General features: G+C 39.4%; 2 protein-coding genes across 3 annotated transcripts; one reads left to right on the forward strand and one right to left on the reverse strand.

The window, feature by feature from the left end:
- The first annotated feature begins 2,236 nt into the window (after positions 1 to 2,236).
- LOC121983784 (probable ribose-5-phosphate isomerase 3, chloroplastic) lies at positions 2,237 to 3,865 on the forward strand. Its single transcript, XM_042536398.1, has 2 exons — positions 2,237 to 2,707; positions 3,295 to 3,865. Exons 1-2 carry the CDS (start codon positions 2,240 to 2,242, stop codon positions 3,730 to 3,732), a joined length of 906 nt encoding a protein of 301 aa, XP_042392332.1. The 5' UTR covers positions 2,237 to 2,239; the 3' UTR covers positions 3,733 to 3,865.
- Positions 3,866 to 3,961: 96 nt separating this feature from the next.
- LOC121983783 (protein NETWORKED 1A-like) lies at positions 3,962 to 10,758 on the reverse strand. Of its 2 annotated transcripts, none has more exons than XM_042536396.1 (6): positions 10,503 to 10,758; positions 9,840 to 9,983; positions 9,503 to 9,752; positions 7,160 to 8,961; positions 5,343 to 6,995; positions 3,962 to 5,173 (listed from the first exon to the last, which is right to left on the reverse strand). In XM_042536396.1, exons 3-6 carry the CDS (start codon positions 9,603 to 9,605, stop codon positions 4,085 to 4,087), a joined length of 4,647 nt encoding a protein of 1,548 aa, XP_042392330.1. In that variant the 5' UTR covers positions 9,606 to 9,752; positions 9,840 to 9,983; positions 10,503 to 10,758; the 3' UTR covers positions 3,962 to 4,084. The 2 variants fall into 2 exon arrangements, with proteins under 2 accessions (XP_042392330.1, XP_042392331.1); XM_042536397.1 differs by lacking the exon at positions 10,503 to 10,758 and adding an exon at positions 10,214 to 10,412.
- Between the last annotated feature and the right edge of the window lie 346 nt (positions 10,759 to 11,104).

Genomic DNA, 11,104 nt, shown 5'->3' on the forward strand with positions numbered 1-11,104 from the left:
TAGCAAGGAAGACGACGGAACCAAAGAATTCACAAATCATAAAAAAAAGAAATGGAAATTGCTGTTCTATAACAAAGAATTCACATAATCACAAATCATAAAAAAAAAAAAAAATGGAAATTGCTGTTCAGTTCTATAACAGGAGAGCATTGGAGATCTGGAGAGGTTGGATTTTGAGTCTTTGACGAAGGACGAAGAAGATGAAGAAGATGTAGATGGAGATTAGTAGATTACCACTTAGCAGTGCTTGAAAAGGTACTGCAAGAGGAAGAGGCTGGCTGAGTGAGGAGAATCGACGGCTGAAGATTTGCAAGAGGCTGAGCGAGGAGAACCGCCGGCTGAAGAAGGAGATGATGTGCTGACTGCTGAAGATTGAAGAAGGATGGAAGATGGTGACGATCTGTGCAATGGCGTGCTAGAGGAGGGCGGCGAAAAAATCGTACCACTGGGCTCGTTGTTCACTGCACTGGGCGGTGAAAAAAAAAATAGGAATTAGAAAGTTAGGGTGTTAAAAATTGCTGGGCTGCACTGGGCTGAAGCCTAGTGCAGCCCAATATTGGCTACGCCCTTGCCTGTGCAACTCATCCCACCACCTCTTGTCCTCTTGGCTGCTATGATTTACCTCTATCGTGATAGTCTGGGGTCTGATACGGCGGGAACACTGGGGGCGAGCGATTTCGTCTTTTTATCACACGAGGAGGAAGTCAACCCTAACCATGTTTGTTTTTTTTTAAAAAAAAATAATATCTTAAATATTGTAATACTCGATAAAAGACGATTCGCTCACTCACAACGTCCCTACCAATCCGTTCCGTTCTAGCACGAGCATAGATCTCCTGGACCACTTTTTTGTGGTCCAGGGGATGTGTCACTCGCATTTGCGACCGAATCACGACGATGATCCAACCGCAAATGGTTGTGATCCCTTTCTGGGTTCACCGTCCTCATTAGGTTATAGTTTTTGTTCGGAATAGACGGGCGGAGACCGCCCAAAGGGCTCCGATAGTGGATAAGTGGCCAAGTTACTCGACGCCGAGTGAGGGTGTCCTCCGGGTGGCCTCTAGCCGCCCGCTCCGAAAAAAATTATAACCTGATAGGGACTGTAAACCTAAGAAGGGATCGCAACCATTTGCGACCGGATCTCGACCGTGATCCGACCACAAATACGAGTGACACATCCCCTGAACCATAAAAAGTGGTCCAAGAGATCTTGCCTCGTTCTAACACGAAGGAGGATGACTACTAGATATTCATATAATAACTAAGGTATAAAAGAATACATGCTCATTATCTAATATGACAATATCTAATACCTCAATCATCCTATTATTTCAATGATCTAAAATATTATAATATTAGTAATTAAGAGTGTGTTTTTAATTTTTTTTAATAGGAAATTGATGTTCCTCCTCTGTAAAAAAAAATTAGTGTAATTTTTTCTTTGCTTCAACAGTTGTACATCGATTTATCTAATTATTTTTATATTTTTATAAAAAATTATAAAATAAAATATAATTTATCTTAAATTCAAAATTATTTAATTAAAATATAATATATATCTAATATATTTTCTATTAATTAAACAACTATGATTTGAGAATCAATTGATGATTAATTTATGGTGAGAGAATAAAAGTTCTCATTATTTTTTATAAATTAAAAAATTTTAAAATAAAGTATTAATTCCTTCTAAATTCAACATTATTTAATTAAAATCAAAAAAAAATTCTATCAAATTGATTATAATTCTTTTTTACCTGACTAATTAGGAGTCATACTAATTATTCGGCCTAATCTAATCGATTGGTTAGATATGTACTAAGTTTGATCATAAATATATTAAATTTAGGAAGAATTATATGTGATTTTTTTTATTAAAAATGAGAGAAATTAGATAAGTATTAAGGAGTGGGAGTAAAGAAAAATTTATATAATCTGGGAATAAACTTTTTCTTAGGCAAGCGCTGAGAGTGAAATTGACATTGCTATTAAAAAAATTAAAAACACACTCTTAATTATTAATATTACAATATTTTAGATATTAAATTATAGATGGGACTTGAAAATGAAAAGAATTTACTAATATGTAATTAGTTTACTTATTTGGATGTAATTTAATATTTTTCATTTAGGTGCAATAAATATTTTTTATTTTATTTATAATGAAATTTATCCATAAAAATATTTAATTAAAAAATATTTCTCAGTCAACAAGAAGAAGACCGTAAATAACCACTCGATGTCTTCCCCAATTCAATCCACCAAATCTCCCCAAAAGGTCTCGCCTTTCTCGCCCTCCGATCGTCCCTCCACCATGGCCGCCGCCGCCGCCGCCTCCCTCCTTCCATCCTCTCCATCGCTCCTCCGCCGCAGCGTGCTCCTCTCCCATTGCCGCCGCCCCGCTGTGTCTCCGGTCCGAGCGCTCTCCGCCCCCGTCGCCCTCACCCAGGACGACCTCAAGAAGCTCGCAGCCGTCAAGGCCGTCGAGTACGTCAGCAGCGGCATGGTCCTCGGCCTCGGGACCGGCTCCACCGCCGCCTTCGTGGTCGCCGAGATCGGCGCCCTCCTCGCCAACGGGGAGCTCAGTGACATCGTGGGAGTCCCCACGTCCAAACGAACGTATGAGCAGGCGCTGTCATTGGGGATCCCGCTCTCCACCCTCGATGACCACCCCCGCATCGATCTCGCCATCGACGGTGCAGATGAGGTATTCTCTTCACTTTTTCACTGTCGGAAACAACGACAAAGATAGCTCTTTTTTGCCTTTTTTTTTGTTCTTTTTTGCAAGAACGTTGAGATCTGTAGCATATGCGATTCATTTAGGGTTTAGGGCATGGTATTGCTAGTCTCGATTCTGCAATTTTGCTCATGCTTGTGTCGTCTTCTTATCTTATAGAAAGTTTCAAATTTTCAGCTTGTCAAGTATTAAACTTTTACTAGGGTTCAGAAGATACTTGTATTTATCGACAAACTGCTGCATTTTGAATCTAAGATATGTTCAACCACTGATGAAATGAATTTGCATGAGTGATTCTGGCAGGATCTTTGTGATTGTAAAAAGAAGTATCTTTGTAATTGGGATTCTGAGTTTTGATATGGCTTGTTGATTCTAATCATGGCAGCCAAGATTGCAATCCAGAGCTTACACTTTTATGATTTGATATCTTAAGATTTGAACCGAGCTAGGATCTTATTGTTCCTATGTGAGATATCAATCTCTATGAGCTTGACTAGATGGAAAATATTAACATTTCCTTAGACTTGCTTGATGATTACTTTCAAAAATTGGAACAGGTGGATCCAGATCTTAATCTTGTAAAGGGGCGCGGTGGAGCTCTGCTTCGCGAGAAGATGGTTGAGGCAGCATCCGATAAGTTTGTTGTTGTAGCTGACGAGACGAAGCTTGTATCTGGATTGGGTGGAAGCGGCCTCGCAATGCCAGTGGAAGTGGTGCAGTTCTGCTGGAAGTATAACCAGATAAGGTTGCAGGAACTATTCAGCGAAGAACGATGCCAGGCTAAGCTCAGGTTGGGCAGTGACGGGAAGCCCTACGTGACCGATAATTCAAACTACATCATTGATTTATACTTCAAGACGCCGATTAAAGATGCCGCTTCGGCAGGAAAGGAGATCTCAGCATTGGAAGGGGTTGTAGAACATGGGTTGTTCTTGGACATGGCAACTGCTGTTATAATTGCAGGCAAAGATGGGGTGACTGTGAAGGCGAAGTAAGTTAAAATGCTGAGACAGTTTCCTAAAAGCAGATCATGTAAAATTAAATACAAGCCTGAGTCTTTATCAAATTATTGATAAACATTGTATGTTCCTTCAACTTTATTGAAATAAAGCTGTTTTATGTCCTTAATTCTTGAGAGAAGATTTTCTCTGGTTTGTGTATTCTTGTGATGCATGAACACTTTCAAGTACACCTTGGCCATTCAACTAACTATATTTTGCAAGTATGATACTACACAAACTATCATTCATTGAGAAATTTTCAGTGAACATTCTAATGATTCATGATTTTATCCAAAGTTCCAAATCATGCCACATGAGAAATCGTAAGTACTCGCAAGAGCGAAATCTAGTCACTAGTTGATGTTACCATCATACAGCCACAGGAAGGAACTTCTTTCTGTCTTCTGCTGTTTCTCCTTCCATAGATATATTCTTGCAGTCGAATCCCGGTTCTCCTCTTAACTCTCACTCTCTTGTTCATATGTCCTTTGTCAAATTTGCACAAACTATATTCGATCTTTGGCATCTCGAATTCCAACCTCCCAATTTTCTCAGACGCCTTTCTAGCCCAATCGGAAATTTGCTTCCTCCTTCTGCTTTGGATGTCCCATTCATCGATTTGATCCAATGGGGAAGCAGAAAGATTTTCCACATTGCTTTTCAACTCGCTGTTGACGTCAATAAGCTGTGATAAGGATTCATCAGCGTCTTTCAACTGATCCTTGATGGAGCTGATTTCAGACGGAGGCAAATTGTTGATCTTTTCCGATGTTTCTGCGCTCTTGTGTAGTTCTTGCAAATTTGCTTGGAGGACTGACAACCGTTGAGCATCGGAACAAAGCCTCTTTATGACCCTCCTATTCCATTCCTGGCGTGGAGCAAGCTCACGGGGCAGCTCTTGTTTGTCAACTACCGAATCATTCTCAGTTACTAGTTCAATCGATGTGCACTTCTCTTCCTCTTCATCACCCTGATAATATGTTGTATAATTCTCCATTAGCAACATTGATCGACCCATCTCTTTCTCGATTCCATATCCCGTCTTCCAAACCTCAAACGTCTGGTCAGTTGCGCTGTTTTTTCCATCCTTCTGTCCACGAGAAAGAATTTTATTCCCACGCCGTGACGACGGACTGAAAACAATATCAAGCTGTATATCCTTGGGATTTCTTTTGCACTTTGATTTACTTGAACTTTTATCTGGCTTCTGATTCCCCTTCAATTTTAACCCTTCGATTTCTTTCCATGCAGCCTCCAAACTGGCATGTGAATCAAACCGTTCCAGTTCAATCATACTCCCAGTATTTATCAAAACCTCCTGGAGAACTTTAACTCTCTCATGCAAATCATGCAATCTCATAGGTGTTGAGGCATTATCGTCTGGACTGGCTTCTCGATTGCTTCCAGTGCGAGGATAAAACTCAAGCTGACAAACCTGAACACAACGCAGTTAAATCAATAACTACGGCTTTTTTTTATTCCAACAACAATGTGGTGTACTTGAGGGAGGAGTAGAAAATATTTTGTAGCAATGCCATATGCTTAAAACTCTTAAAGCTATGATATACACTGTCAGTAATAACTGATAAAGGGGGAAATAGTACCTCTTCTTTTAGATTAGTCGGTGTTGAATGTTGTTTTGTGAGGGAAAAAGTAAGTTCTTCCAAAACAACAATGTCGTCCCACAACAAGCCCAAGAAAAGTTCATGTGCACTCAAGTCAGCGCTCAGTTCATTGTTTTCCTCTTCAAGCACTTGGATCTTTTTCTCCAACTCATCCGCTGGTATATTTCTCAGTGTGATCTCTTCAACAACTTCCCTTTGTAGAATGGCATTACTCTCAAGGTCCTCATATGATTGTATCAGTTCAAGAACTTTCTCTTTGCATACTGTTGCATTGATCGATTCAAACAAATTGTCATGCAGCAAGGCGGCACAATCATCTAATAATATTTTCTTTTCCATTTCTAGATGTTCGGTTTCACAATCATCCAACTTTAGGTACCTATGGTCGGCCTGCAGCGAGTGACTACCCTCCACCGAAGTTTGTGAACTTCGACAACCATTCAAGTTGTTTAATGGTACCCTAAGATTTGTGATTTCGGCTTCCAGTAGATAGATGTTCTGTTCAAGATTGATGGTCAACTCGTAAAGAAGGGCTCTTTGATTGCTTAATAGGGTTATTTCACATTCTCTCTCTGAATTGAGGCTCTTAAATATCACAGAAAGGTAATCCATGGCCAAAACCTCTGTTAGCATTACATTATCCTCCTCTTCAAGTTTGAGCTTTTCCTGACTCAAATCCAGAAGTTTCTTTAAAATCAAGTCATTTTCCTCAACCAACTTGGATACTTCAATTTGTAATGCCTGATGAACTTCTTGAGAATACATTAGCTGTCTGACTAGCAAATCTGTTTCAGTCTTCAGGGTAACCTCACTTTGGTTGCTAATATGGATCTCCTCCTTCAGTTTTTCATTCATCACAAGTACCTCATCATGTTTGTTTCTCAGCATCATATACTCCTGGAATCTGGCACTAGATTCTTCATCAAGGGTGGTCTTTTCTGCTCTCAGGTCTGCTGCATACTTCTCAAAGTGTTCTAAAAGGGTAAGAACGAATGAATTCTCAAGAAGTAGGTGCTGCTTTTCATCCTGGGCATCTGAAATAGCATTTACCATCTGTTTAATTTCACGTAAAGCAACCTGTAAAACAATGCCATTTTCGATATCTTCCAAAGAGACGTACCGCAGATCAAGCTTAAGTGATTGCATTAGTAATTGAACCCACTCCCTGATTTTCTCATTGTTGTCTATTAAATATTTCATCTTTTGCTCTTGGCTCAGGCATTCACTCTCAAGCTCCAGAATATGTCTCTCGGTGTTTCGTAATGCTTCCACATCTTTATGACACTTAACTGAAAGAAACAAGTTCTCATCTTTCATTTCACATAAACATCTTTGCAAGATGAATATCTCTATCTGAGTATTCATGCTCTTTATCTGCTCCATATCAAAATCCTCTTCCCTTCTTCGGCATTCTTCCTCAAGAAGATGCATCTGATCTTTGAGTGCACTCAACTGACTCTTGCAGGATTGACTAAAGGTATTCTGTTTTTCCTTTTTGAGTTGTAATAACTCTTGCAGCTCAGCGACAAGATGAAGCTTTGAGTCCCTATCCTTTTCCATAGTTGAACATCTGTCTTCTAACTCATAATATCTGCACTCCAAGTTCTTCAGATTCTTCTTGATGCTTGGTACCTATGCAAACAAGAATCACTCAATACAGGAGTAAAGATCTTGAACAGCATAATGATAAATCTCGTGTTTACAGATTAGTTAGGTAGAATGGATAAGGTTTACTTAAATACATACATCAACTAAATACAATGAATGAGAGCATAATATAACCCATGAGTGTGTACCTGACTTAACGGGTCACTTTTTTCAGATATAAGACAAAATTTCTCATTGTGAAAATGCTTGCACAATTCTTCGACATCTTCCAATTTTTCTGCAAAACCAGCAAGTTCAAGATCCATGTCAGATATAGAACTTTCCAAGGGTGCATTCTTCTTCAAAAATTTCTCCATGTCCTGAGCAGAAGCCTCCTTATGAGCAACAAGTGCAAACTTTTCAGCTTGATGGACAGAAATCCTGTGGCGGAGATGATGAGCAGACTCCTCTAACTCTTTCATTTTCATTCTTAAACTATGCAATTCATCATCAGCATCAAAGAGTGAAGCTTCCAGTGCTACGTTTTTCTCTGACAGCCACTGCATGTGGTTTAAGTTCCTGGGATTAGGATAGTGTGCAGTTTGATTCATCTTGATTGGATCTTCTAACTCAATGTTTCTCTGTCTCAAATCCTTCATCAATACCTGAAGGGATTGCAGACTTAAATTGACTTCTTGTATTACCTCAGTTAGCACATGATACTTCCCTTCCAAATCATATTTGTCATTTATTAGACAATGCAACTCCAGCTGAAGGGCTTCCTTTTCCTCTATATGAAGATCATTTTCATCTTCAAGTTTCCTTCTTAAATCAACTAGTGAAACTATCACATCCTGGAGAGTCACTATTTTTAGAGCAGATGATAGCTCGTGCTGCCTCAATATGTCATTTTCCTCCCTCAGCTTCTCAAATTCTTCTTTGACATCCTTCAGCTTTTCAACTCCACTTTCTATCACCAATTCCATCTGTTTCATTTCCTCCTGTGCATCAGTATGCTGCTGCTTCATAGATTGGCAAGCTATTTCAGCCTTCAAATTTCTTTGTTGTTCATTTTGTAAGGAAACATTGAGAATCTCCAGCTCCTGTGCCTTCCTATCAAGATTCTCCTTTTGGTCTCTTATTTTCAGTTTTAGTATGTCAAGTTCCGACCGCAATGATTGGTTAGCCTTCCCTAGAGCAAAGCTTTGTTCTTCAGCACTGTTTAAACTTGAAGCATCTGTCATAATCACACTGTTAAGCTTCTTAAGTTCTGCTTCCGCATGGGAGATTTCATGCTCCAGGTAAGTTAATCTCTCTGTGGACTCTTGATATCGAACCAGAACATCTTGTTTTTCAGATTTTTCATTGGAGCAGATCTCTTTTAGGCATCGAACATCATTTTCACTTTTATCAGCACGCGATGATTCTGAATACATTTGTTTCTTCAGTTCCTGGTTTTCCATCGATAACCTGGAAATCTCATCCTGAAGGAAGTTATAGTCTAAAAAGTTGCCTTCACTCCCTTTAGCAAATACAGGACCAGCTTCATCCTCTGTGCTTGCAAAAATTTCATTCAACTGCTTCATAATGTCTTCAAATGAGTCCACCTTACTTTCATCAGAATAAGCCTCATCCGATTTCACTGCGTCATCATGCAATGACAAGCATAAAACATCACCAAGTAAACCGGCATCATCAGTGTCAGAGATTCCAGGAGGCATTGGGTGGCTATTCATTCTTGAACTAGGAGCAGGCGATTCATATAGAGACTCATCAGAAATTTCATCTGAGATTTTGTTAGGAAATGCTTTTACTATAGTTCGGTGAGCCTGACGAAGTGCCCCAGTCACATGATCATATCTTTCTGCTAGAGCACGGTATGCACGATAAAATTCCTCCAGTAGCTTCAGAAGCTCAGGGCGTTTCTTGTAGTACATTTCAGCTCTTTGGGCAAAGGAATCAGCATCTTCCTCTATAAGTCTGATCATTGCTTTGATCTTGTTATCCATATCTGTGTGCAAATCAATAAATTCCACCATTTAGAGAGAAACTGTAACGGTTCAAACAACGAAAAAAGGTTTAGGTATATGGATACTACATCGATTAATTTCCCTGGTGAAAACTAAAACATCTATATTTCGATAGGTTAAGCAATCGAAAGTATTGTCTAACATTACAAGTTGATTGTAAATTCACTGAGATCCCAAATAACCAAACAATTGACGAAGTGCAGCAAACTTAGAATGAATAATAAGTTCAAACTCTAACCGTGCTTGTGATATCAAATAACACAAAAGGTACTACATAACCATATATCTGCCCTAAAATCCCATTGTGCTAACTGAAACACAACCTAATTTTTAATGTAATGATCTATCTACATTTTTTATTATCTAGTTGAGCTAAATCGAATGGAATATTGGGAGATGTAATTAAGGTGCAAAGATCAAAGACGAGAAAAAGCTTATCTTTAGCACTAAAGTAGTTCACTTAGAGCACAGAATGACTCAATTTATGTCTAAAAAGCACAGAGATGAGAACAATGAGCAAACCAGTGAGGTTATCTTGAAGCCATTTAGAGAGTTTGGGGCTGATATGACTATCCCACCACCACGAATACAAGCGTCTGGATTCAGCGCGTGACAATGTCTCCATGGCACGAGGCAAAGAAACCTCAACCTCAAAGGGCAATGCTTGTGTTTATATAAACAACTAAAGTACATCAAACGAAGATGAGAAGCGCGATAACTCCCCCAGATAATAGCTCTTGTAATTGTCTTAGAAACAGCCACTGATAACCATCTGAGTAAAAGGCATAGGAAGTGAAGTTACTACGAAGAACATGCAATTCCATCCATAAGAATCCTCGTGGGGAAGGTCTATGAGCACCTGTTCGATCGATAATCAATGGGGAACTGTGTTGCTGCATATGCTCAAAGACGAAATGCTCAACTCAATGATGAGAGGCTGTGGCAATCAAAGACTGACAAGAAGCCCCAACTTCTGCTACAAAATTGATGTCGATGAGAACTCCTGCAAAGGAAAACGATAACAAGGTTTGAGATCCAGCACTTAAACCATGAAGATCATGTTCTTCGGCAATTCGGTATCCATTGAGTCACAGGACAAAGAAACATAGAGAAAACCGAAAACCCTTGACGATCGGGAGGAAAACACAGAAAGATAAATCGAAAACCCTAAAAACACCATCTTTCCGCTGAGACAAACAAACAGCAAGATCACATTTTTCCCTCCGGCCATACCTTAATCAGCAGGAAAACTCACAATAGAATGATTTCTCAATAAACCAGCTGCGCCTCCGTCGAAATGCTTCATGCGAGAGGACACAGACGGCAACCGCAGCGCAAGAAACAAATTTGGAGACAGAAAAGGGCGAAGGCGAGAGAGGGCTCGCGGAAAGGGACAAGGAATCGGAGCGCAAAAAAGTTGGCAGGAACAGGAATGGAATTAAAGATCGGAATAAATGCGGCGAAACAAACGACAGAGACCGCGAGGATTAAAACTACTCTTTTTCAAACGCGCATTGCATACCTGCCCAGTAGATATCGAATAGCTTGTGGCCTGAAACTTAGGTTTGCCCGTCAGTTCTTCGAAGAAGAAGAAGAAGGAGAATGGGGGACCAAACGCATCAACACACACAGACAAAGCTCCATTCAATCACTTCACCTGCCTGCGTGTCTTTTTGTGATCTCGCATCCTTTTTCCCATGATAAAATTTGGAAAAATTGTGGGTAGTGTAGTCAGTAGTGGTCGACTGGAGCTGCATGAGCGAGCACTAGCAGTAATCCGAGGAATAGGTCTTCCACACTGTGAACAACAATCTCGGAGTTGGTGATGATGATGATGATGATGATGACAAAAGGCATGGGTTTGGGTTTATTGTGTATTGTGTGGCAGACAAATTAATCTTTGAGTTTTAGATTTTATTTATTTTTAATAGTGAGTAGATGATAAATTTAATGATATTAATTAATTAGTTTGTTAATCAATCAGTTCACTGTCGATGCATTAGTTAATTGATTAATTACTTCATTAATCGATAGATACACATTACTTAATCTCAATTAATTAATTAATGATGCTGACATAGTCTATAAATATTTGGATGAATCTCTCGTTGAAAAACTGGATTT

Source organism: Zingiber officinale, chromosome 5B, assembly GCF_018446385.1.
Source record: "Zingiber officinale cultivar Zhangliang chromosome 5B, Zo_v1.1, whole genome shotgun sequence".
NCBI lineage: Eukaryota > Viridiplantae > Streptophyta > Magnoliopsida > Zingiberales > Zingiberaceae > Zingiber > Zingiber officinale.